The sequence below is a fragment of the Sceloporus occidentalis genome, unplaced genomic scaffold (genome assembly GCF_023333645.1).
Source record: "Sceloporus occidentalis isolate IW3139 unplaced genomic scaffold, rSceOcc1.0.p SCAF_2, whole genome shotgun sequence".
Lineage (NCBI taxonomy): Eukaryota > Metazoa > Chordata > Lepidosauria > Squamata > Phrynosomatidae > Sceloporus > Sceloporus occidentalis.
Window position 1 is genome coordinate 88,738,946 of NW_028316982.1, and position 25,844 is coordinate 88,764,789.

The following is a 25,844-nucleotide window of genomic DNA, read 5'->3' on the forward strand; positions in this document are numbered from 1 at the left end:
AAATAAAAATAAATCTCCAGAGTCATAGTCCAGCACTCAAACAATTATACCACATTGGCTCTCATGCTTACACTGTCATACACATGAATGCATACAAGGCATTCATACATTCATATTCCAACAGACTGGCATTCACAGTAAAAGTCTTTTCAATTAAAAAAGGGGTGAGAAATACTGTGGTAGTTACAGGTGCTGTTTAGTTAATTTTTCCTTTAGTCTGTTGGGGTAAGGAATGATTGTACAAAATAAAGCCTATGCAGAAAGAATGCCCTGGCTATTCCTATTTTCTCTGCCTAATGTTAGTTGTTCTGCCTGCGTTTTTCTGTAGTCAATGAATATTAGATACTTACAGTTGCAATTTTATAGCAAGAGAGAAGAATCTCTGGCACATAAATGCCTGAATCCTAAACCTTCCTCTAGCCGCACTTTGGATTTGGTGTGGTTTCACTAAGGATAGCTTGCCTTCTAACTAGTAGAGAAAGCAGGGCACAGGGAAATGCCAAATGGGAGATAACAAGGAGATTCCATAACCCCTACTTTACATCCTTGCCCTGCAAGGGAATGCAATCTGGAAGCAATTTCCTGCTGCTGTCCTGCTGCCACCTGAAGTCAGGAAAAAAAATAGGGATTGTCCACCATCCCATTCACATTTCCCATCAGGAATACCCATGAAGGGTCTGCTGTCTTTGGTCTGGCACTGGAGATAATGGGGCACTGGAGTGTAGGTATGGAGTGGCAAAAAGGAGGAACTCACCCCCATAGAAGTTTTGCATCCACAAATGAATTTTTCCTTCACTCCCAAAATTTCTAGCACTGAAGAGAGTAAGACATTGAAAATCATTCACACCTAGACCTCTTGCATTTGCAGCATCCCTATCCTACTGGTAACTTTACCTGCCCCTGCCTAAACTATATTTCTAAATGCTTGTCTGAAATTCTAAGTTACTACAATGCTAGAAATTTCGAGAACGAAAGAAAAATTCATGGTGAGAGGGGATAGGATTCTTGTTTAGGAAGGCAGTGCCCTCATTTTGCTGCCCAAATAGCTACACTAATATGGAGGGTTCTCCCTTTTCTCTCTGCATAAAAACAAAGGGAAATTGATAGGAAGGTAAGTGATATTCAGAAAAGGATGGGACATGTTTTAGAGTCTTTCCCCATGTCATCATCAATAATAATAATAATAATAATAATAATAATAATAGTAGGATTTATTTATATACCGCCCAATCACTGGGAATCCGGACAGCTTACAACAGAGGGGATAATAGACAGTTCCCTGCCCTCAGGCTTACAATCTAAAAGACATGACACAAAAGGAGAAGGGAATGGTGAGGGGGGCAGGGGATCAGGTCCAGCATTCTTCTCTCTCTCTGAGGCCTGGACCAAGGCAGATGGACCGGAGGGAGGGCTCTTCTTCTTCCAGGCAGGCCTGGTGGAGCTAGCCTGCCTCTCTCTCCCTCCCATCTTGGTCCTAGAAGGCAATTAGGACACTGGGACAATTACACTTTCCCCACACCTACTAGGCCTACGCATTTAAGAGAAAGCTCTATTGAACTTAATGGGACTTTTAATTAGGGATACAAAGGATTGCACTGTAATCATGGTACCTAAGCGTTTGATTTGAATGCAACTACAATGTTGTAACAAGTAAATTCATCTTAATCCCCCCTCCCTTTAAAAACAAGAATGCACATTATAATAAGGTGTTCATTGTCTTGTTTGCAAATGATGAAGAAAAGGCTTCATGCTATTCTAACCTCACTACTCTTATGTCTGTAGATACCAGACTTTTAAAAAAATCTTGTTGATTAGTATTACAGACATCCCAGGACTTGCAAAATAATTAGTTACAGCTACAGGCCTCCATTAGTTACCTTTAGAGTTAACATTTTAAAAACCGTCAATTCCTTTCTTCTGTATTATTCAAAAGTAATTAACATAGGCTGGCATCCTGTGAGTGCGTCAGCATGGTGTAAGTCCATCGGTATGACCAATATTTTTGGTTTTTGGGAGGATCAGAATCCTGTTCTAATCATGCACTGACTAAAGTCCTCTCCAAAACTCACATTTTCAGTGTTGCATCCTCACTCCAAGACAACCATTTTCATGTTGATTGAAAGCAGGCAGAGCAGGAGAGCTATATCCAGTTTTGTTCCTTTAGCATTCTCATCTTCCAGGACAACTTCATTTTGCCTCATTACTTGTTATTTTTAATAAGTTACTCCTGCCTATGTAATGTGAGGTGAACGGTTATACCTCACATGTATTGTTTCATATAAGACATTCTTAAAACATTTGAAAGGAAAAATGCTGTTTGTAATAATTAACAAAGTGCATATTATGAATAGTGGCATGTTGTTCTTGTTGTCCTGGTGCCATAAATGGAAAATGACTCTTTTTCTGGCTTGACAAAGAAGTAATATGATTTTTTTTTAAAAAAATCCATCTGTAGGAATTGACTGAACTGCTAGAAGTTTCTTTTCAGCCATGAATGGTTTTAGTTTGGTTGTTAGTCCCTAAGGGAATCTTGGGACTTAGCCACCTTGAGTGCCAGTTTGGTGAAAAGAAGGGCAACATGTAAAGGGATGAGTAGATTAGGGATGTAATTTTTCCTCTAATTTTCTTCTCAAAAGAAGGAACAAGTAACTTTAGCTGTTTTCTTCCCACTGCAAGAAAATCTTAGAAGACCTTGCAGTTTTTAAAGCCTATTCATAATTTTGAAATTATTTTGCAAAATATTATTATTTTACATAGAAACCTACAGCATTTTCTATGTAGAAAAACAACATTTTGCACAGAAATACTGCAGAATTGCTGTTTCCTATGCATAAAATTCTGTTTTCTGTGTGCAAATGTTGTGCAGAATAATAGCTTTTTCTGTGCAGAAATTAATAATCTGCATAGAAATATTATTTTTATGAGCAACTTACTCTTTTCTGCACAAAACCAGGTGCAACCTTGTGCAGAATGAGTCTTGAACTGTGGAGATTGTTTTCAGTCCAAGGGTCTTCTCAACAGACTTTTTCAATGCTAGAAAACATTCTTTGGGGGCATTTAAAAAATAGTATCATTATTCTTTCCATCTCTAAGATAGATGGATGGATGATAGATAGAGAGATGGAGTAAACTCAGTGGATTAATAGATTTTACCAAAGTGGTCTACAAAAGTCCCATTGCTTTGGAGCTTGATCAAGTGTTACCTACTGTGGTGGGTGTGTAACCACTTGCAAACAGTTTGCTCATCAGTTGTGTTCTGAGGACAACATAGTACATTTTGACCATTCCTTGAATTTTCCCCAATTCCAGGTCAGATGCACAAATGTGTTTGCCTTATCTAACAATCTGTTGTCAGTTTCATTCATCAAGTCTTAAAAGAGACTTAACAATATGCAGAGTAAAAGCCAGAAATGGTCTAAGGCATTTTTGTTTTGATGTCTGTGGCAGAAAGTAACTGTTCAACACTTTCCATGGTATTAAAATGTAACAGTAAATTGAATAAGTAGCTATTTTAATAGTACCACAAAGACCACCTGAACTGAAGTAATGGTGGGAGCAGCAGTGGTGGTAAAGTGATGGTTGGATCATCATCATCCCACACTATTTCACTGTTTTCTAGAATCTAAATCTTAAAGTCCGGTCTGTAAAACCTGATAGACAGTGAAATAACAAGACTCACTGGAATAGCCTGTGGTTGTGCACTGACTTATCTGCAGGGGAAAGCAGTGAGGGCATTGCCCTCCCTTGGCCCAAAAGGGAAATGTTGGTATAAACATCTTAATTAAAAACCTTTTCCCTCCTTCCTTGCTATTGACAAATTCAAATTTTATTCTTTCACCATATCATCATCACAGTGATTATGTGCCCTTGGGGAGCATTTATATAGCTTAGTTGCTTGTTGTTTACATGTCAGTTTATTACAGCTGAGAATAAATATTGTCATCTCATATATGTTTCTATGATGGCAAGGTTTATTTTGTTGTTATTGTGTTTTCCAAAGGAATTTGTATATATACTATTGTGGGTCAGTGCATATTAATAGTGTGCCAGAGAAACTCTGCCTGGCTGCTGGGCATATACAGTGATTCCTCTTGTTTTAATAAAAGAGTTTGTAAATCTCAGGGCACCCTCTTAGTTCATCTGTTTTGCTTTTTGTTTTGCTTCCTCTCTCTCTCTTTCTCCCACCTCCACCCACTGTGCTCCTTTTCATACATGCCTCTGGGCTTAATTATGACAAGGTCACCACTTGTATAAAAGAAAGAGGAGTTAAGTAGTAGGAGGCAAATCAGTTTAATAATTTAATGGTATACATGCATGCAGTTTGTTTCAAGAACCTGAAGAACACTCCACACAATCACAACTCTGTCCCAGCCTTGCATTCAGGCAGCCTTGATAGATTACCCTCTTTTCCACTAACATATTTCTGTTAAATATATATAATTCACATTTCTTGCAACAGTGAGAGGACTGATTTTCGTAAGCATGAAATCATGGTCCAGGAAACTGACTGCATTGCATAACTCAGTGTTTAGAGTAATCCCCTGATGCAATTCTTTGTATTAATAAAACACATTTCAGTCCCCTTTAATTACCCTTTCAGAGAAATATGTTTTAATGTAAGTTGTCTGATTCTGTTTTAAGTGAAGGAGAAAACCTGGTAGAGGTTGTCTCTTTAAATCAGATCTGCAGTGTTGATGGCCCCTCTAGCAGGCATGGTAAGAACCATTCTCACCTCTGCAGCAGGGAGCTTGACCATACAGACTCTCACATTCAATCAAAACGTTTTCTGTTTTAATATGCACCGTACCAATCCTATTCCCATGGTTACAGCTCCTGCTCCTTTGGTTGCTTCGAGTATGTTGGAAAAGAGAGGCAGCGTACATTTCTCATATCGGAGTTAAAACATAATGAAAGCTACCCTGTTGTGATTTGCATTTTAAATTTTCTTTTTTTCCTCTCATTGTACAGATCGCTGTGGCAGTAGCTTCAGTTCATTTGCCACGGTCTGTCTTCTCTTCATCTTCACCCTTGCAATCTGTTGATAACTCCTCTTGCAAGCTACAGTTTATTGCCTTTCGGAATGGAAAACTCTTCCCGAGCACTGCAAACTCATCTAACCTTGCAGATTACGGGAAGCCCAGGACCATTGGCACACCAGTTGTCTTCATTAAAATAGGTAAGTGTTATGTACTGCTTCTTTAATCTGAAAGGTTGGCTGTACATTAGACTATATAAAAGGATGGTGCAGTGGAGTATGCAGGTATGCTGGTGTGTGATTGCCTCTGCTTTAACCCAAATGTCTGGGTTTATTCTTACCTGTGTAGTTTTATTCAAATAAACTTGGATAGCAATGAAGCAATGTAGCTGTCAACATATGATTCTCCCTTTCTAGCTTTATTTATATTGCTTATTGAAGTTGCTAAATAAAGTCAAGGTAGCTTATGAAGAGAAGGAGGAACATGGCTTTTTAAAAAATCTTGACCATAGGCACTGAAGAACAATTCATGGAAATTTACAATTTAAGATTGGTGGGAACGGGGGGGGGGGGGGGATTGGGGGTGGGAGTCCTGTTGCATGTATATTCATAGTCATCAGTCTGTACCTCTTCATAAGATAAGTCTGAAACAAGTGCTTTTAAAGGTGAAAGCTGTAGGCTAAAGATTTTTCTTTTTGATTAAATATTCAGTCCATGCAATTTTAAACATTTTACTTGATCTTGAATTGTGTTCACATTTTAGGAGGTTTTAATCTGAGTTTTATTCCGGAAAAATGCCATAGGCATTATGTCAAATAAATTGATTTTTAATTATTTTATTTTATATTCATTTTTTGCTGTTACTTGATGCAATCATCTCTTAAACAGCAAATCTAGTTTTACTAAGTAGCACAGTTGTGATTTGAAGACTAGCTGAGCAGAATGGAAATTGTGGATAATATTAACTATTCCAAACTTTTGTAGATGGCTTTTATGATGACAGACAAAAAGAAGGATTTTTGGTACTGTTTCCCCTGAATGGTAGGATAGCAGGAGACAGACAGAGTCTGTGTGTACAAAACATTAAGAATCTCTGTACAGACCATGTAGCAATAAAGCATTTTCTACTTCATTGCTCTAATTCAGTTTGTTCCTTTTGCAGATGGGTGCAGTATTGGAAAACTCACTAGTCCTCTTACTATAGCCTTGAAGCACTTTACACAGGGTATAAACCCCATTGCAGTGTTTTGGGATTTTGACCTTCTAGATGGACATGGAGGCTGGTGGGGAGAAGGGTGCCACATAATTAGCACTGCAGACAATATTACAACCCTTCATAGTACTCACTTCGGTAACTTTGCAGTGCTAATGGTGAGTATATTACTTCAAAAAATGTGTATTTGTGCATGAGTGTATCTATGTCTGTGTTTCTCCCTATCTGTATTACTACAGTCCTTCCTTAGTGGTACCTGGTTATTAATCTTGCATTCAGCTGTGTATGTTTTTGCTTGGAAGAAAGTGAGATAAATGCTAGTAATTTAAAAGAGCAAAGGGATCTGCTTGTCTGTTTATGTCGTCACAGGCCTTGCAGTGGATGACTTGGAATGCAATACTAGAAAATCAAAGTTCTGTCGAGGGACTAATTAAAGCATGAGTGTTTTTAAAGACATTTTTGGACCACATATATGAAATAAATATTTCCCTGGCCCTTTACATCTCAGAAGGAGATGTCTGTCCTTGCCCATGTCCAGTACTGTGTTGATCATACTAATTAGTTACTGGAATACTGCAATATTGAATCATTTAATAAATGGAGAAAGAATAAGATTGCTTGCTACTCTAAACCAGGCTGCTGTGGCTCATTCTGGCTGCTTTTGAAATTCAAGTTTTTATGCTGATGACAGCATCTTTTTTACTAAATGGTTGTTTCTAAAGGAAAACATTTCTGTATAGTGCAAACACATAAAGCTGCTGAGGTCTGCCCTCAGTCATACTTGCAGTTCATAATGCAGTTATTTAGCAAGTGTGTTAAACATAAAGTTACTATAGCAGATATGGAGGACACTCTAAATTAGATATTACATCAGACAAAATAAACATAAATAGTGAACGAAGCATCTGGGAGAAAAATGTCTTAGGAACCTTTTCTGCAGTATTCATAAGGGCTATTCAGACCTATGTCTGCCATGTACTATTGAATCTAGCAGTAACTCAGCTGTGTATCTGCATATGGAAGGTGCTGTTTATGAACATTACTGAAAGGCTTATAGTTGAGTAAATAATGCATTGTGTGTGTATAATGTGTAAAGGACAGAAAACACAGACGACAGATATTGAGAGGACGTGTGGAGAGAATACCAATCTGCTTCTGTCAGATGGAGCACAGATGTCGACCAATCATGGCTCAAGGCTGTGACAATGAATAGTTAAATATAAATATTACTACTATCTGATTTATTAAAATGAATGTCTTCAGCATTGCATGATTAATTCCTCTTCACTCATTGCATACTAATTTGCAATCCATCTGAAGATCAAATGCTGCCAGCTGCTCAGCACTTCTAAAATGCTTCAGATTTTTTAACTCTTTATCATTTAATAGGGAATTCTGCCCTGGATATCCAGAGTATTTTTCAAAAAACACCTGTTGATGCTGCAGGTGCCGCACCCATTTGAGCCAGTTGATTTGAGTTTTAAGTGATGCAATTAAAACTTTGCATAGTCTTGTGAAGTCAAAGTCTACTTTTTCTTCCCCCCTCCTTAAATAGCATGAATAGATTTTTGTATTGTTACATATATCTCAATACTACGTTCATGTCATTTTGACAGGAATAGTGTTACATATCCTGTTGGCTATAGAGAGAATTTATATACTAATGTGTGAGTTAGTTACTAAATCTTACATACTAAATCTTAGTATGTAAAAACAACAGCAATTCATACATTTAGTTTATCCAGCTATGTCTATGTTGATCTAATGTAAAATGGTTGCATATTTCTGAAATGAGCCTGTTGCCATGGTCATACATTTTTATAAATATAAAACATATATGAAATCAATATGTATTAAAATCTATCAATATATACTTTAAAACTATAATTTAAAAAAATCTGGATAGGACTGCTGGAAGAGACTCCTTTTTACTGCTGATTTAAACTCAGACAGCATCTTGAGCTAATAAATCTCTTCAGGCAGGTTATTCCATAGTATGGGGGCAGCCGAAGAAATTGCCCACTAGGTAAAAGTCAGCCTAGTTTTGGCTGACTTTTTGGCCGAATTAGATGTCTCCCAGAGGACCTGAGAATATGGAGCAGATTATACAGGAGAAGGTGATCCTGTAACCTGGACCCAAACCATGTAAGGCTATAAAAGTAATAACCAACACTTCGTACCTTGCCTGGAAATGAATTGGCAACTGTATTCTGTAATACTACAGTGTGCCCATGTCATATGCGAGTGTGCCATATGCAGCTTTCAGCTTACACTAAAAGCTGCACACTGGAAGAGGCAATGGTGCCAACACCACAGACACAAGCCCCATTGTTTTCAATGGGGCTCCATATGCATCATTTCCTTTATGTGGGGCCCTAGAATGGATCCCCCACGTAAGGGAAGGGCACACTGTAGTATAGGGGAAGCAAAACAATGATATGTGCATCATCCATGGACATCACTTGGGGTGTGTGAGGGATGTGGACTGCATCAGGTGACACCCTGAGAGAGAGTGAAACCACTGCTTCCCTAACATCTATCTTTTGGCAGAAATGGGCCATGATGTTTGCCTGCATCCCTTTTAAAAACTGAAGAGATGATGTGAGTGGGGTGAGGCTCAGTGAGAAGGGAAAGAATAGGCCCCAGGTTTTGCTTTTGTTTTTTAAGAATTTTAATATTTTAATAATAAAAATTAAAAAATTAAAATAAAATTTATCTTTTTAAGTTTTCTTCAAAAACATCACATTTTACCAAATTTTTACTTTGACCACATGAAACAATGTATATTTAGGCTGTGCATATGATATTGCAATTTAAAGGAATAATTCTAATTTTGGTAGTTGTTTATGTCACAACTGCTGACATTACATTCATTGATATATTGGGTCCCACTTTGGGAGAAAGGCAGGATATAAATAAATAAATAAATAAACAAATAAATTAGTAAATGGGAATTATGATTTATGAGTAACATTAGTCCCAAACCATTACTAAGGATTCTGTATGGTCTGGTATGGGAGGAGGTCAATGCCAGGGGTGACACCATGAGTTATTGCACTGTGTGACACCAACCCTAGTAACACCACTGCCTAGGTCAAGTATTGCAAGTGAACGAGATTAGAGTGCCATGGGTAGAGTTTTGGAAGTAGACTAGAAAGATCTAGATTTGTATCCCCCTCAGGCAGGGAACTTACAGGGTGGTTTTCATTAAGTTGCTCTCTCCCATAAAGCTGTTGGAAGATTTAAACAGATAATCCTAAACTAGGCAAGGGGCAGTCAAGTATGTATGCAAGTGTGGTGAAGCAATCTATTGGGGAAGATGTCCAGGCCAAGCTCCTCTGGAATATTATGAGAAGTTCCCATGGCATGTGTTTTACTGAGATATAGAAACTGATGCAAGAATTCTTATTTTTGAAAGAAATATAACTGCAGGGACCATAATTATGTGGAAATATGAATCTTAGTAGAATATTATTGTGTTAAGGGTTAGCCAGAGTGAAACAAAGTGCCTTAGTAAGGCAATGGTGATGGTGAACATTATATGCATTACTTCAAGCATGTCCTGCTGTGGAACAAGATGAAATGTATGCCTAAATTAGGACAGCTGCGTGTTAAACTGTAGGTGCAACATAATATTCAGAATCATTATTAATGTTTGGCTATGTGCTAAAGAGGCTTAGGTTTTATTTTTTGTTTTATTTTTTCACTTTCCAATAAATATTCAACTTTTCCAAGTAGGATGGCTCCTTCTCAACTGTTCCAGAAGAATGGCTCCTTTTCCAATCAGATAGGCATAGAGTTTATTCTAGAACAAAAGAACTAATCAGAGGTTTTATACTGTATAGGCACAACAAAAAGGAATTTGTTTTGCAGAAAGTTCTGTTTATGTTAAATATTGATCAAAAGAAGTAGTAAAATGATTGTCTGTGAGAATCTGCATTATGTTTTTGTTATATACCCATTAAGAAATTTGTATTTTTATTAATTGTATTAAAAAGAGTTCTATTGAAAAAGTTGCATACTTCATGGAAAATGTAAATTAAAAAAATACTTTGAGATAAAAAAAAATGTTTCCAGGAATTACTGGAACATGGTCAGGCACGGTAAAGCTAAAACCAGGATCTCTGTAGATTAGGCATTGGCTCCATGCTTTCTGCATTAAGGGAACTGGTGTTCAAGAGATGACCCTACAGCCAATTCCAGCCAAGAGATGTGTGTCATGGCCCCAAATCCTCCAGCTGTGGTTAAAGGACCATTTTGATATTACTGAGCATCATAAAGAGTTCTGAGAACATCTGGCTTTCCACAGATGTTGAAAGGTTGGCATGAAGACAGTCTTCATAGTCCTCCCTCAGCACTCGCAGGCTATGGGGCCCCTGTCTCCGTTTGCCTTTGAGCTTGTGCACCTGACATACGTTGACAGACAGACATGAATTTGGTATGACAAATCATGAGATTGTATGATATGGTTTCTAATTAGTTGGCTTGTCAGGTTCCTTATAGCTGATGTTAGGAATGGTGAGTCATAAAAAGAAGAGAATAGTCTTTAGAAATGGAATGAAAAGTCCTTGACCAACCTGAAATCATTTTGTGTTCTCTGCTGTATTGATTTAGGAGCAACGTGGTCATATGATATGAAATGCCACCACTAGCTTAGTTTACAATATTACTACTACTATTACTACTTCTTTTTCTTCTTCTTTTGCTTGTTGTTCTTCTATTGGATGAGGCCATATAGCAGCACCATATCATGTATACACATACATTCACTACTACATTTAAAATAATTTTAAAACATAAATTGTTTAACTATTTAAAAGGCAGATAGTGAACACAGATTCTTGAAGAGAAGTGAAATATAGGATTTAAAAAGTTTTTTTAAACTGTTTAGATATTCAAATATAGATATAGTGGCCAGAATGCTGTTGGCTAGTCCCAGCCAGAGTAGAGTAGGGTCAGTCAGTATGTAAGTAAATCCAATTGTAGTGGCTCACTCTAGTTTGGACTAACAAATGGAGTTGGGCCAGTGCTTTGAGTGACGCTTCTGGAAAGAAATAAAAGAACTAGTAAAATAGATTGGAGAAAACAATATATGAGACTCCATACTGTGTGTGTGTGTGTGTGTGTGTGTGTGTGTATGTATGCCTGCGTATGAGAGAAAGAGAGAGAGAGATCAGCAGAAGCCACAAAATGAGTATGGGGTAAAAAAGCAAACACAGAAAAAGTTGGTGAAGCATGATTAGTTACCAGAATGGATAAACTCAACAAGTTCTGGGACTGCACGTAATACAATAGAGAACAGAGACATGTTATCATAGTGGTTTCACTGGTAAGTACAAAGTGAGACAGAAGGGCTTGCATGAGATAACTGAAGAGGCAGAGAAATAACTAATCTTTTTTGGCTGATAGTCCATTGCTCCTTGAATGACATGAAGCAAAGGATTATACAGCTTCATTTATATACTGACTCATACTGAATTAACAGTGTCTAAGCAGTTAATTCAATATGAATCAGGTACTCATTTTAGCGACCTCGGAAGGATGCAAGCCTGAGTCAAGCTTGAGCCCTTTCACTGGTATTGAACTCACAACCTTCTGGCTTTGAGTGAGTGGCTGCAGTACAGGCATTTATCCACTGTGCCACCAGAGCTCCTGGTGGTGCTGGAGCGGCAGCATTGAGGAAGTATTGCTACATATAACAACATTTTAGCTCTGGCCTATCCACTGACATGTTTCAATCCACAAGCCTGTCCCCTTGCATTCATGTTTGATCTAAAAGAAATGTTTAAGTTGAAGAATCAGGTGTTATTCTATCCCAGATGAGATCTGCACTTCCCTTTTTAATTACCAGGGGAAGGGCAGACTGTGTTGTTGTAATACTGGAAACATCAGGCTCTGTAAATAATTATTGCAGCATAGGTCTTATGTAGATTGGTATTTAAAATAACACTCCTTGTGCTAATGTCTACAGCTGTATGTGGGTTTGGAGCAAAATCAAGTTTAAATAGCAGAAAGGGTGCAGCTGGTGTGGGAGTGGGTTCCATGGCAAAAATCACCTATTTGTATTTGATTTCTTTATTTATTTTACATTCATACACATCCTTTATAGTTGCTTGGGGCAGTCTGACAGGGGCCCTAGACACAAGACAGATTGGTCAGAAGCAGGGATTGAGACTAGAAATCAGACTTAAGGGTGCATCAACACTGACATCATTTAAGTGCCGTAGCTCTATCCTGTGGAGTCCTAGGATTGGTGGTTTTACAAGGTCTTTAGCCTTCTCAGCGAAAGAGTGCTACTGCCTTTGTTGTTGCGTGCCTTCAAATTGATTCCAGTTTATGGCAACACTAAGACGACCCGATCATTGGATTTTCTTGGCAAGATTTGTTCAGAGAAGGTTTGCCATTGCCTTCCCCTGAATGTTATTTGCTCAATGACACCCAGTGGATTTAATGGCCGAGCTGGGAATCAAACCCTACTCCTCATAGTCATAGGCTCAAACTACTACATCACACTGGCTTTCTGCCTTACAAAACTACACATCCCAGGATACTCTAGGATGGAGCCATGCCACTTAAAGTGATGTCAAAGTGCTTTATTTCTACACCGTAAATGCACCCTATGATTCACAAGAGCTTATATTATCTTATCTATGGTGGGTTCCACACCGCCAAAAGTACGTGCTTGGCACATACTAGGGATCCAATGATCGGGTCGCCTTAGTGTTGCCATAAACTGGAATCAATTGGAAGGCCCGCAACAACAAAGGCAGTACATGCCAAGCACGTACAAAATGGCAGCGCCCATTCTACATGGGCGCTGCCATTTTGACATAACGGACGCTTAGCGTCTGCACATCTCAGCGCCATTAGGACGCCACAAGTGCACCAATGGCACTTTGCAGCGTCATAATGGCGCTGCAAAAAGAAGCCGCTTTTTGCGGCTTCTTTTTGCTGCGCAGAGGAGCCGCGCAGTTTGTCCGCTGCAGCTCCTTCGCGCAGCAAACACCAGCACCGGCAGACCGCCTTTTTGGGCCGTCTGTAAAGTGCCTATGTTATCATCTTATCAGAAGAACCTGATCTAGGAAATCCCCAGAGGAAGGCATAAAGAAAACTACACATGCAGAGAATGTGTACATTTTGTAACCAACCCTCCCTTCCCTTTTGTGATTATTTACTGGGTTACAATGTACTTCTGATCTCTCTTTCACTTCTCTTCTCCTAAGTACACTTTGCTTGTAGAACCAGAATGGGAAAGCTAGATATGAATTTCTTCAACACATCTGGATTTATTCTCAGGTCCACCGCCATCACAGTTCTTGGGCCCGGAAGGTGTCACTGCTACTCAAGCATTTTCAGGGGTGCCCTAACTGGCTAACACAGCAAACTCTCCAGAATCCTATATTGTCCTAGCTTTTTCCAAGGCTCTCATTTCCAAGGCCCCCTTAAAGAGTTCTTTCCTGGGCCCTGGCAGCCAAACTAGCAGCTGATTGCTGACTCTTCTGTGACCCATGTCATTTCTATCTCTCTATCAGAAGCCATTTCACAACATCAAGCTCCAGTATGAGTAGGCAAGAGAAATTTGGAAAGTAAAAAGGACTCGATTTTCGCCATATGGGGTTTAAACTGCACTACTCAGATGCTTTCTGCTGTACTTTTATACTTTTTCATACCCTAGTGAATACTTGCCATTCGTTCCTACCAAGGAAACTAAAGCACAACTTATTTTCATAGTGTTATGAGAAGGGCAAAACCTGCCCTCCATGTGTAAAATCTGATCTCACTGAGAGGGTTCTCATAAGGTGGTGCAATACAGATCTATGCTTAGAGCATTGCAATTCCTAGAGGTCTCTACAATGTGCAGCTTCTTCTATATAAGATCCTCAATCTTCCCATGGTAACAATGGGAATTTTGTCTTCTCTGTTTATGGGGCAGTCTCTTCAATAACTTTTCAACTATTAATCGTGTGTAACAGTTACACATTCTACACATCTGCACCCATTGTGCACAAAGGAAAAGCTACATGCTTTAGTGCCATTCCTCAATTAATTTTTTCTGCTCAGGTGACACAGTCTTTTTAAAACTCAGAGTGCCATTTTAGAAGGGGATAAAGTTACTGTCCCTCTCTTCCCATTCCCACCAGCACTGCTTCAGGCAGTTGTCATTATTTTTCAAGGGCATGTTGTACTTATGGCTAATACGCTGTCTATCCCCCATGGTTTTTGTTATCTATATTTAAATGGGCCTATGTATTAGATATGAATGCCAAAGACAGATCCCTCTGCCTCCATAAAATGTATTACTGTTTGATCTGTACTGATAATATATCTCAAAGAACTATTATGTATACTACAACATTTTTTGTATTTTTATGTTGTTGTTTTCCACAGGTTTTTTTTGTTTTTAATATATTTGGGTTTTTTTTATTTTACATGTTATTCTGGTTTTGTTCTCCAGTTTAATCTTGAATATATTTGAGAGCAGTCCTTTCAAACCTTGCTGAGGTTTTTGCCCCTCCTAAAATCTGAATTAGTGCCCCTATCATCCAGATATTTATTTGCCAATATAAATTGAGTCATAAGCATTGAATGCCTATTTATTATGTAAAATTATGGATCCCTTGAGTCTGATAACATTAACTCCATGCCAGAAATCATTACCATGAAGATTAGGAGCTATAGGTTTGTAATTCTGCGTCTAGACAGATATTATTCATCATGTTTCCAAAGACAGGGCAACTTGCTGCCCTGAAAAATTGGGCCTCTTAGAGGTGATCACAGTTGTTTGCTTGTAGGTTGCTAAGTTGTGGGTTGCTAAGAATTCTGGAAAATGTTGCCATTCTGTGTGAGCCTCGAATAAGCACTAGGCACCAGGGTTGGCTAAGATTAATAAGGCCAGAGCTGAAGCATTCTTAATTAGTTGCAACTCGTATTTCATTAATCCATATCCCCCGCCCCAATTGTCTCATTTATCTGCAGAGAGTGGGATCACTGTGGCTGCTTAGGCTCTGACTACCTAATGAAATCTGCTTTGGGTTACTGAGGGTTTGAGATATAAATGGTATTAGACATTAAGCCTGTTTTTCTCTCTTCCTTGACTCCCATTAGGCCCATCTCCTTTTGGAGTCTGCCTCTGCTCCTCTGTCATGTTCTGGTCCAATACTTGTACAGAATAGGGATTTCTGTTTTCCCATTCTTATATAGTGCACATTTTCCAAATTGTTCTTTTTCCTTTTGCACTCAGTGACCTAAATCCTTTTGCTTCTATTTACTAGAATAGAAACATGGATTCAATGGGGTTACTACATTTTGACTCACCATTCAACAATTGATTCTACTTAGGTTTCCAGCCAAATGCTGTTGTTGCTGTTTGTTGTTGTTGTTGTGTGCCTTCAAGTCATTTCTGATTATGGTGATCCTAAGACAAAACTATCACAGAGATTGCTTAGCAAGATTTAGTCAGAAGGAAGTTTGCCTTTGAGGCTGAGAGAACATGACTTGCTTAAGGTAATTCAATGAATTTCCATAGCTGAGCAATGATATGAATCCTGGTCTCCAGTGTTGTAGTCCAACACTCAAACCACTACACCACTACAAATATAGCTGTGTCTTATAAAATCTTGTTTCTGGTGGTTGTTCTGTAACCTGCAACTAAATCTGGGAAATCGTTGGCATTTTGGTTCATGGCTTCTGAGTAAAGATTTTGTCCAAGGTTTATGGAGCAGTGAATATTGTTACCTCTTTGACTCTTTTAACTTGTTGTGATATCCTCCAAAGTCTGGGTTTCATCTGACCCATATTCAGTTGGACAGAAGGGGTTTTGGCAGCAGAGCCTATCTTGCACAGTGAAAGTTCTGTCCATTTTGCCTGGGCTGGAAACTGGAAAAGGTTTGGTCAGCCTCGCAGAATCCCCCCCCCCCCAACCTGGTTCTGACAATTGTGTTTATTATTCAGGCTGATCATCATTCTTCAACTTTTTGAAAGAAATGAGCCCTGTTTCATTCGCCTGAACTCCTTATTGATTGGGGATACAGTTCATCCAAATCCACTTGGAAATGAAAGCTCAGGACAAGAGAGCTTATATCAGCCAGATACCTTATCCCAGGCGGGTTTCACTATTCCTCTCTCCACCTCCACCTCTTTTGCCAGTTTTAAGGAGAGTAGGAGTTAGAATAATGTTACCAAGAAAAGATTATTGGGATTAATAATGTCTCCTGTAAAGTGTTGCCTCTCTTCCTGTAATTGATATAGAAACTAAGCTCTGAACTGTGCACTTTCTGTCATCTGTTTGAATTTGGAAGCAGCACCAAATGATAGGCACAACAAACGTGGGAAAGTAAAGTTACTGGGAGAGGATAGGTTGAAGCATTGGTCAGTGGAGTCACTAGGATTGACATCACCCAGTGTGGTTACTCATGGTGTCAACCCCCCCTCCATTTACCTCCTCCCATACCATATCATACAGAATCCTTAGTAGTGCTCTTGTACTAACATTACTCATAAATCATAATTCTTGTATATTAGTGAATGTACTGTAAACAGTTCTGACATAGAATTAAAAGTATACCTTTAAATTTTAACATCATACACACAGTCTACATGCATTTATGTATACACAGTTTCATGTAGTTAAAATGAAAATTTGGTAAAATGAGATGTTTTTATAAAAATCAAAAGAAATTAAAAATTAATCATTTAAAAAATTAAAAACAAATAAAAACCTGAGGCCTCTACCACTGAGCCTTGCCCCACTCACACCATCTCTTCCAAGGAGCCCCAGTGTTTTAAAGATACACAGGTGAATGTCACCATTCACTTCTGCCAAAAGGCAGCTGTTTGCTGAGCAGTGTTGTCACACACCCCTTAGGGTATCACCTGGTCTGAACCACATAGCCCACACATCCTAGTGACACCCTGGCATTGGGTAAAATGCAAGTGCTGTCAAGTGGAGAGGGCTAAGTAAGATGGAGAAGAAGGAATAATAGTCCTATAGAGGGAAGAGAGCAAAATGAAGGGAGAGTTTTAAAAAAAAGAAATGAAGGGAGAGTTCAACAGCCCAGCATTATGGAAAATGTTTCACAACAAAACAGGAAATGAATCATAATCATCTGGGAAGCATCATCTAGGTAAGACTGCATTTTTATTTATAACTTACAATGGATTAGTACCAGTCATGAGCACCAGCATGGTGTAGTGGTTTGAGTGTTGGACTATGGCTCTGAAGAGTAGGGTTTAAATCCTAACTCAGCCATGTCAACCCATTGGGTGGCCTGGGGCAAGCCACATCCTCCCAGACTCAGGGGAAGGCATAGCAAACCCCCTCTGAACGAATCTTGCCAAGAAAACCCTATGACAGGTACACTTTAGGATCACCATAAAACATAAATGGCTGGAAGACACACAAGAAAAAAGTACCAGTCACATGATAAATGTTGCCCTAGATTCAGAACTGAGCAACTGTTGGTCTTTAAAAACTTTTTTCATGCCATCTCTGTAGTTAAGATAAGCAAGAACACTCCACAGTTGCCCCCCCCCCAAGAAATTAAAAATAGCATAAGTGGCATAATGACTGGCGCTTTCCTTCAGTGATGACTACACCTCATTGGAAAACAGTTCCACTGGCATGGCACAGTCTTTACCAACAGCAGCTACTATTATGCCTATAATAGGTTCAGCACCTTGGATAGCTCTCATTCTATTTCTCATTGAGAAAACTATGGCGGGTTATAGACTGCCCATTTGGGGCGGTCTGGACCCGCCCCTTTCCCCGGAGTATTGGGGCCTCAGTGTGCAGAGCGGCAGCCGCTGAGGCCCTGATCCGCCACTTTTAGGCTGCGGGGAAGCAGCAAAATGCCGCTTCCCCACAGCCTGAAAAGGGGTGTCCCTGGGGCTTCAAGCCCCAATGACACCCCACGGCGGCGGGGAGAAGAGAAAGGGACCGCTTGGCCCCTTTCTCTTTTAGTCCGCTGGGCGCAGCCATCTGAAGGCTGCGCCCAGCGGACTAAACCAGGAAGGAGCTCCGAAACGGAGCTCCTTCCTGCTCTGTGTTCGGGGCGCACTAAGCGCCCTGGCGTGGAGCAAGGATGTCACGTCCACGCCGCCCTGTCTAGAGGCGGCGCGGCCGTGACGTCCTCACGGCGGCGGCCATATGGAAGGGCCGCCGCGGTTTAGTGCGTGACGAACACGCACTAGGGTTAGGGCGGTGCGGAAGCACCGCCCTTTTGTAACCCTAGTGCGTGCTCGTCACGCACTAAAGTGCCGGTCTGTAACCGGCCCAAGAGTCCCAACTTCAAAAGCTGGGAAATTAAACATGGTTTGAAGTTGGTTCTATATCCAGGCTTGTTCTGAAGTTGGTAACCATAATTTCCCAATTCAGAAAAAGCAGATAATTGTGGTGAATTAAAGGCTTCCTGGTTTGGGTTCTACATCCTTGAAAAGGAGGAGCAAACAGTTTGTATGTGAAAGCATAAGTCTTGTGCACACACCTTACTTAATAAGCTGAAATATGATCATCCAATTATATACACTGTTTAATCCTTATTTAAAAATATATATACATACACAAATGTGGAGGAGTCATGATAGTTTGTAGCAGAAATTAGAACAGTGTAAGCCGCTCTGAGAGCCTTTTTGGCTGAAGAACAGGGTAAAAATACTCCAAATAATTGAATAAATAGTGTCCCTCAGCACTTTAAAGACTGATGTATTTACTGTTGCATGAGTTTTTATAGGCTAGATCATCAGATAGAACATCTGATCTCAGTTGCAGAGGTCCACAATGATTTATTTCTCTCCATCTCCCCGCACCACCCAACCCTGCAATTCTAGGTTTAAGTACCATCTTCCCATTATTCACATGTTAGCTGGGAGCTACCCTTCAAACTGTCCATTTCTCTATGACACAAAGATTTATATACCATTTTTCCATATTATGGATTTTTCTGTTTGAGACAACCTTTCTCCAGGAAGAGAAATAAAAGCCCTCTCTTATTTGAAACTATTTAATATCTGCTGAAATAGAATAATTCCAGAAAAGTGGGGGATGCAATTAGTGCTTTTTATTTCTTTATCTCTATGGTCTTTATCTGCTACTTCTTGCTACATTTGAGGCATTCTTAATATATATTCTTTTCCCCATTCTCTCTTCTAAAAATGCAGATATTCATTGCCAATTACCAATATTCATGACCTCTAGATTCTCCTCTAGGAAATAAAATCAGAAAACTGCCTTGTTCAGATGTGATGTACAATTATCCTGCTTTGCATACTGTGTGGAAAAATTATCTTCATCTTTGGCTTGCTTTTTCTCTCAAGGGATCACTCAGGGGAGGCTGACAGATCAATAAGATTTAATTATCATTAAAAGGCAGACAAGATTAATTTATCATGTATCTGTAATGAAATCAGCTTCGTGTGTACAGAACTGAATAAAGGGTATTTTACAATGTCATTAATATGGTGTATTACTTTAGCTTAAAGTTTTGTCATTTGACAGGTTTACTGTGTGAGTTCAAAACTGAGTGGAAGATAAAATTATGACTAGATTTAAATGAAAAGGGCCTTTAAAAGCTTGCTTGTTCATGGCTCTTCTGTAGGCAAAATGGCTCTACTGAGCAAGACATATGGCATTTGCTTTCATGGAAGCACTTGAGCATAACATGATGAGATGAATCCTGTGTGTATATTCTTACACACAGATAAAGCTCCCTATGAATGCTAACTGGGACTGTGCACTATTCCCTGTTGCTGCTGTATGTGTGTTGTCTGCTGTATAGTTAAGGCAGCCTTTATAGCCTTCATTCAGATTGTGTTATCTACTGCTTCTTAAATTTCATTTTTATTAATCTCTTTATTTTATTTTACAAGCATAGGTACAGCAATATCAAAGAAGTGCTTACTTTGTTGCCTGCTGGAAATTATGTTAGTGCTACTATAATGTTAAGAACATTTCTAAAGTGAAAATGACCTGTAAACACAATTCTAAACTTCATTACTCTATAGCCTATATCAGTGATCACATTAGTGAAAACTAGAAACTGCTGAGGCTTGTTTTTCCCCTTTTTCTTTTTATCCTATCAAGCAGACAGCAATGGCAGGTAGCAGCATTGCTGCTGAACAATAAAGTTACAATGGAAGCTATATGTCCTAAAATTTCTGGAGGTATAAACAGGTACACAGTAGCAACTTAAATATTAATCAAGCTCAAGTATCATCACAATCAAATGCAGTACTCACAATTAAACTTATGCATGGTGCCATCCAGAGGTTTCTAGGTGCCTGAGGCAGAACTTACATAGTGGTCCCTGATATCAGGCACAGAATAGTTGCCTATGGGATCTTAGTATTCAAGATTTAATGTGTAAAAGACAAATTTACACTTCATATCTCATTCCTCCCCCTGCCCAAAAACAACCACACAGAAGGCCTTCATGCACTAAGTATTTGCTGCAGGATTGTTACATCATATTGCAATGAATGACTGGAAAATAGCACAGAATAAGAAGTTGCTTGTGCTGAGCAAATATCATACCATTTCTAAAGCAAAGAGTTTACAGTCTAAAACCTAGGGACAGAGTGGGTGGTAGTTCTTTTTTGTGGTGACTACAAATGTGTGACTTGGATACTGTGCAAGATTCATCTAGCTGATGGAAAAGAAATATATTAAATTATAAGTGGAAATATATGTTAAAAATCAGCATGCTAACAGTGAGGTTGCATGTGCTGTTTTTTTCATCCATTAACTGCAATGTCAACTGGTTACTTAACATTTGTGAAAACAGTTGTTGTGAAGCAATAATGGCAGAGCTTCTGTTTCACTGGACATCAACTCATGCATGACACTTTCATGGAGGTCACTCATGTGTTCAGCAGTGGAATGTCAAGGAATAGGTTATAAATAAAATGATGAAATGTGGACTAATGGTCATGCAGTTGTGAATCAGCCCAGCATCCCAGTGGATGTCAGATTAGCCATCAGATCCTTTCTTTTTTATATGAAATAACTTGGCATTTAGCCTATTCCATCTGGGAATGATTGCCCAATTCCAGATTTTTATTGTTTCCCATTTAAAGTTCCAAGTTTGCTCTCAGATGAATATAAATGTTACAAAAGAGAGCATTCCTAGCATAGAAAGTTTACAAAATGAGCAAATGGAAGCTCCTGATGTCATCTGCAAACAGCAGGAGGAAGAACATATGGGAGTATCTACAAAGACTGTATAGTTAGCAAAGAGCGCATGGGGACGGAGATGCATTCTAGAGCTTCAGAAAGCAGACCATGCCAATATCCACTCTGGCTCTGAGTTCATCAGCATGAAGAACAGCATGACAGAAACAAAGGAAATGAGAAATAAATATTTGTATGATATGGTCTAGGGTTGCAGTGAAAAGGTAAATCTGATAGGGAAAGTCTTGCCTTCTCACCTCAACATTTTAACAGCAGCAGGAGCAGACACATCTGGGGAAAGATGAATGATGAAATGAAAGGACTCCACATGGATTTTTTCACTTATTCAGGCTGCATCGGGCATGCTCCCCCCCCCACCTCCAGTGCTATGAGGGTTTAGAGCTTTCTTGGGTACTAGCAAGCTTCTTAGGGAACTCCTTGCTTATGGTAGTTTACTGGACCTCGGGCCTTTACAGTAGTTACAAGATTTTCTAACAGAAGGGTCATTTGCCATGTTGGCAGAAGCCTGATGGTAGATTTAACTAGTGGTTATGTATTATGTATTCATTTTCAGTACTTTTACCTGCCTCCTGATCCTAAAAAGCTCCCAAACCTGCTTTTATAAGATAAAAAGGAACAACAGTAAATTATTAAAAAGTAGATAGTTTAAAGAGAAAATAATGATGTCTATTCTTTTCCTTTCCTGGGAACCTTTGACACTACACAATTTTAGCACTATGGTTCCACTTTAACTACCATGTGGAATCCTGAGGTTTGTAGCATGGGCAGGCATTAGAGTTCTTTGGCTAAAACCTCTTAATACCCTTTCCTGAACTTCAGATCCCAGGATTCCGTAGGATGTTGTCATGATCGTTAAAGTGAAATCATAGTGCTGTAACTGTGCAGTGTGAAAGAGCTCCTCATCACAGGTGGAGAAGACCATACTGACAAATTACTTTATTGGTTTCTACTTCCTCAGAGCTGGAGCTGATGTCTGAAGCAGATTCGTTTGGCATTTCAGTGCTTTCTGATATTTCATATAATGGATAGGGAGTTTTTAAAAATTGTATTGTTTGTCTGCCTTCAACTATATATCCCATCCTTCTTCACAAGTCACCTTGAGCTACTAAGAACTGTTCATACAACTCAGTCCTGAGTAACGAGCACATAAGGCATACCAAAAATGTTGTGTTGCAGGCACGTGATTTCCATAGACAAGGTTATGTTTTCAGTAGGAGAGCTGTGAGGAATTGCTGAAATTTCAGTTAGAACAGAATCCACAAGGCTGTTGTGCATTCATAATGAACATTATTTGAGTAATATGAAAAATCAAATACACCTATATCATTTCCCCCACTTTAAGATGCTAGTTATCTGAAGTCAGTGAACTAGCAAAATGAAAAAAGAAAGTAGGAGCCTATAATTAACTTGTTGCACTTTATTGCTATTTACTGCTTATATGACAATGGAGCCAGTAGCTTAGCTGGATAAATGGAATCTCCAAATTACAGACAAGAATTCCTGCCCTTAACTGGGTTACCTTGCTTTCTTGTTGCTGTTATTAATGTATTTTTGAACATTTGGATGTGTAACCAATCTTTGTGCAAGTCAGTGGGGCATGAGGTTGGAGCACATAAGAGCTGAATTTCCTCTGGGAGGAGATGCCAGGTGGGGAACAATATAAGCTTCAACCAGAGATGCTGAAGTGATTTTTGAACAGGTATATATACTTGCTTTCTCAGCCATATCATTAATTGCAGTGTTAACAGTGGGCTCTAGACTGTCATACTGTAAGTTAATGTCTTTAACAGTGGGTTACACTGGAGGGTTATTACATATTTTTCTCTATTTGGCCAGCCAGAAATGTGTGGGAAGTTATAACAGTAGCTAATAAACTTGCAGGTTGTTGTAAGCTTCTTTCATTTTCAGCCCTGTTCCAATTGAAATACAATATGTATGGTTATAAACAACATTGCAGAAATGCTGTGAAGCACTCAGAGCATATTCCCTGTGCTGTTTGGCCTATAATAAAAGGCTTGTAACATTCATTTGCTTTGCAATTTGCATCTTCAAGACTACTTTTACATTTTTCAACAATTATCAAGAATGGTGGTAGAAGAGAAGACTTTCTTCTCTTTTTATGTTTCTCTCTTCATCGTATTTTTACTTGGAAGAAAAAGACACAAGAAAAAAAAACAGAAGAAGGAACGTGCAGACAGACCTGCCTGCTTTCCTCCTTAGCCAACCACTTCCTTGGCTGTGCTCATAGTGAGGATTTGTCGACAAACCTTTTACTTAATCTGCCAGTGGAAGGCTAGGCAAGGAAATGTCATTACTGAAAAATAGCAGAGGTTGGTTCACTTAGAGTTAGACTATAAGAGCAAGCAACTACTGCCTGCAGAGTGTTTAATTTGGAGATCTCTTGTTCCTCAGCCAACTCAACTGACAATTCTTTTAACTATCCCCCTTCCACATATCTACTGCATAGGAGGTCAGAGTGTGGCTTCATTGCCTTGGGCCCTAAACTGAGATAACTCTCATTCTGCCAATTCCAGTGGAATTGATTGACCTCCAGCTGGATAACTAATGACCCAGCTACCCCCAGCATATAACAAAATTTTGTTCTGTTGTATACTGAAAAATATTTGCCAAGATAAAATTTTCCATAGTAAGATACTGAGCTTTTAAAACCAGAAAGCCCTTTAGGATGCCAGTATGTGCAGCAGAGAAAAGTAGCAGTGGTAGTGGTAGTAAACCCTATGTGTAAGATATGTCTTCAAATGGTTAATAGTCATTGATGTTAGATGGCAGAAGTTAGCCTTGCTACTTGTTTTAATAATTGTACTCATTATTTTTATATTGGTCAATGACCAAAATAAATTATTGTTGTGATGGTAGTAGTAGTAGTAGTAGTTCTTGTTATTGTTACACTAGCAAGAGTAAATATATTAAAATTAAAAAGTAATGATAACATCAAGTGGGAAGTGGGATAAGACAGCCTATATTTATAATATCATCTGCAGTTTATAAATATTATCAGTTTATAAACATTATTTTACAGACACTTGGGGGGCAGTATTTACTGCTGAGATATGATAGACTAAATCCAACAGTATCCAATGTAAACTCACTGAAGTCAATTGGACGTAAGATTGTTGTCAGTAAACAGTAGTGAATTCTGAAGCATTGTCATGTGGAAGATGGAAGGGATCCTCATGCAGTGGCATCACTGGTGGGGCACTGGGGTGCAGACCACACCAGGTGACACCCTAAGGGTTCGTGACACCACTGCTCCTGAAATACCTGCCTTTGAGCAGAATTGAGCTATGGCATTCACCTGTGTCCCTTTAAAATGCTGAAGAGATGGGATGAGTGGAATGAGACTTAGTGAGAGGAGAAACGAGAGGCCCCAGTTTTTTAAAAAAAATAAAAATAATTTAATTTTTTTTAAAAAAAATCTTTAAAAACATCACATTTTACCAAATTTTCAATTCAAACAGATGAAACTATGTATATGTAAATGAATTTAGGCTGTGCATAAGATATTGTAATTTAAAGGTATAATTTTTATTTTGCTAGTTGTTTAGAGAGCCAGTGTAGAGCAGTGTTTTGAGTGCTGGACTGCAACTCTAGAGACCTGGCTTCGATTCCCAACTTGGCCATGAAACCCACTGGGTGAACTTGGGCAAGTCACAGGCCCCTTTCCCACTGGCTTATAAAACGGATCAATACTCGGATTATGGGGGCATCGTTCCCATTTGAGCGCGCGTTCGATCTTCATTGTACCGATTTCGTTCCCATTGGAATTTGGATCTGTTCCCCATGTAATCGATTTTTTCCAGGGAAATCCCAAATCAGGGGGGCTCGAACCTGGATTAATTTGACTGTACTATAAGCAGCCTGTTGTGCTGTGAGCAAATAGTATGGGCAAAAAAGGGACTGTTTGCATAAGGAAGTAGTGGAGACCTCGGTATTGTTGTTGATTGCCTTCAGATAGTTTGTAACTTATGGTGACCTTAAGGCAATCCTAGCAGAGTTTTCTTAGCAAAGCTTGTTTGGGGGAAGTTACAATTGCCTTTCTCTGAGGCTGAGAGAGTGTGACTTGTTCAATTTTTCCTCTGGGTTTCCAATCAGGGATACAAACCCTGGTTTCCCAGATTCCTAGTCCAAATCTCAAATTACTACACCGTGGTAACTCTAGACCTCAGTAGGCAAGCTTCTAAAAAGTTCAATTGCCTGTGCCACCAGGAGTTAGGTGGTGTAATGCCCCAACAGAATCCTGGCCTAGTTTCCTCCAGATTCATTTGGGAGGGAATTTTGCTGTCACTTTCCCTGCAATCTCCTTTGGCAGATCAGACACTGGAGTGCCAGAAGATCACTAGTCTACTCAAAGGTATAGCTAGAGAGATAGAGGTCAAGCACCTAGAGCCTTACAGCATGAGAAAAGAAAGCCAAAATCGATCAGGAGAGTAGAGGCTTTCTCCTTGCCTCTC

General features: G+C 39.2%; 1 protein-coding gene across 2 annotated transcripts in view; it reads left to right on the forward strand.

Moving 5' to 3' along the window:
- LOC149318655 (adhesion G protein-coupled receptor A3-like) overlaps window positions 1-25,844 on the forward strand; it is a 480,532-nt gene that overhangs the window by 373,287 nt on the left and 81,401 nt on the right. For both annotated transcript variants that reach the window (XM_089510223.1, XM_089510222.1), the window contains 2 exons: window positions 4,969-5,176; window positions 6,138-6,346. In XM_089510223.1, the coding sequence (XP_089366349.1) occupies window positions 4,969-5,176; window positions 6,138-6,346 (417 nt within the window). The remainder of the gene's footprint in view (window positions 1-4,968; window positions 5,177-6,137; window positions 6,347-25,844) is intronic.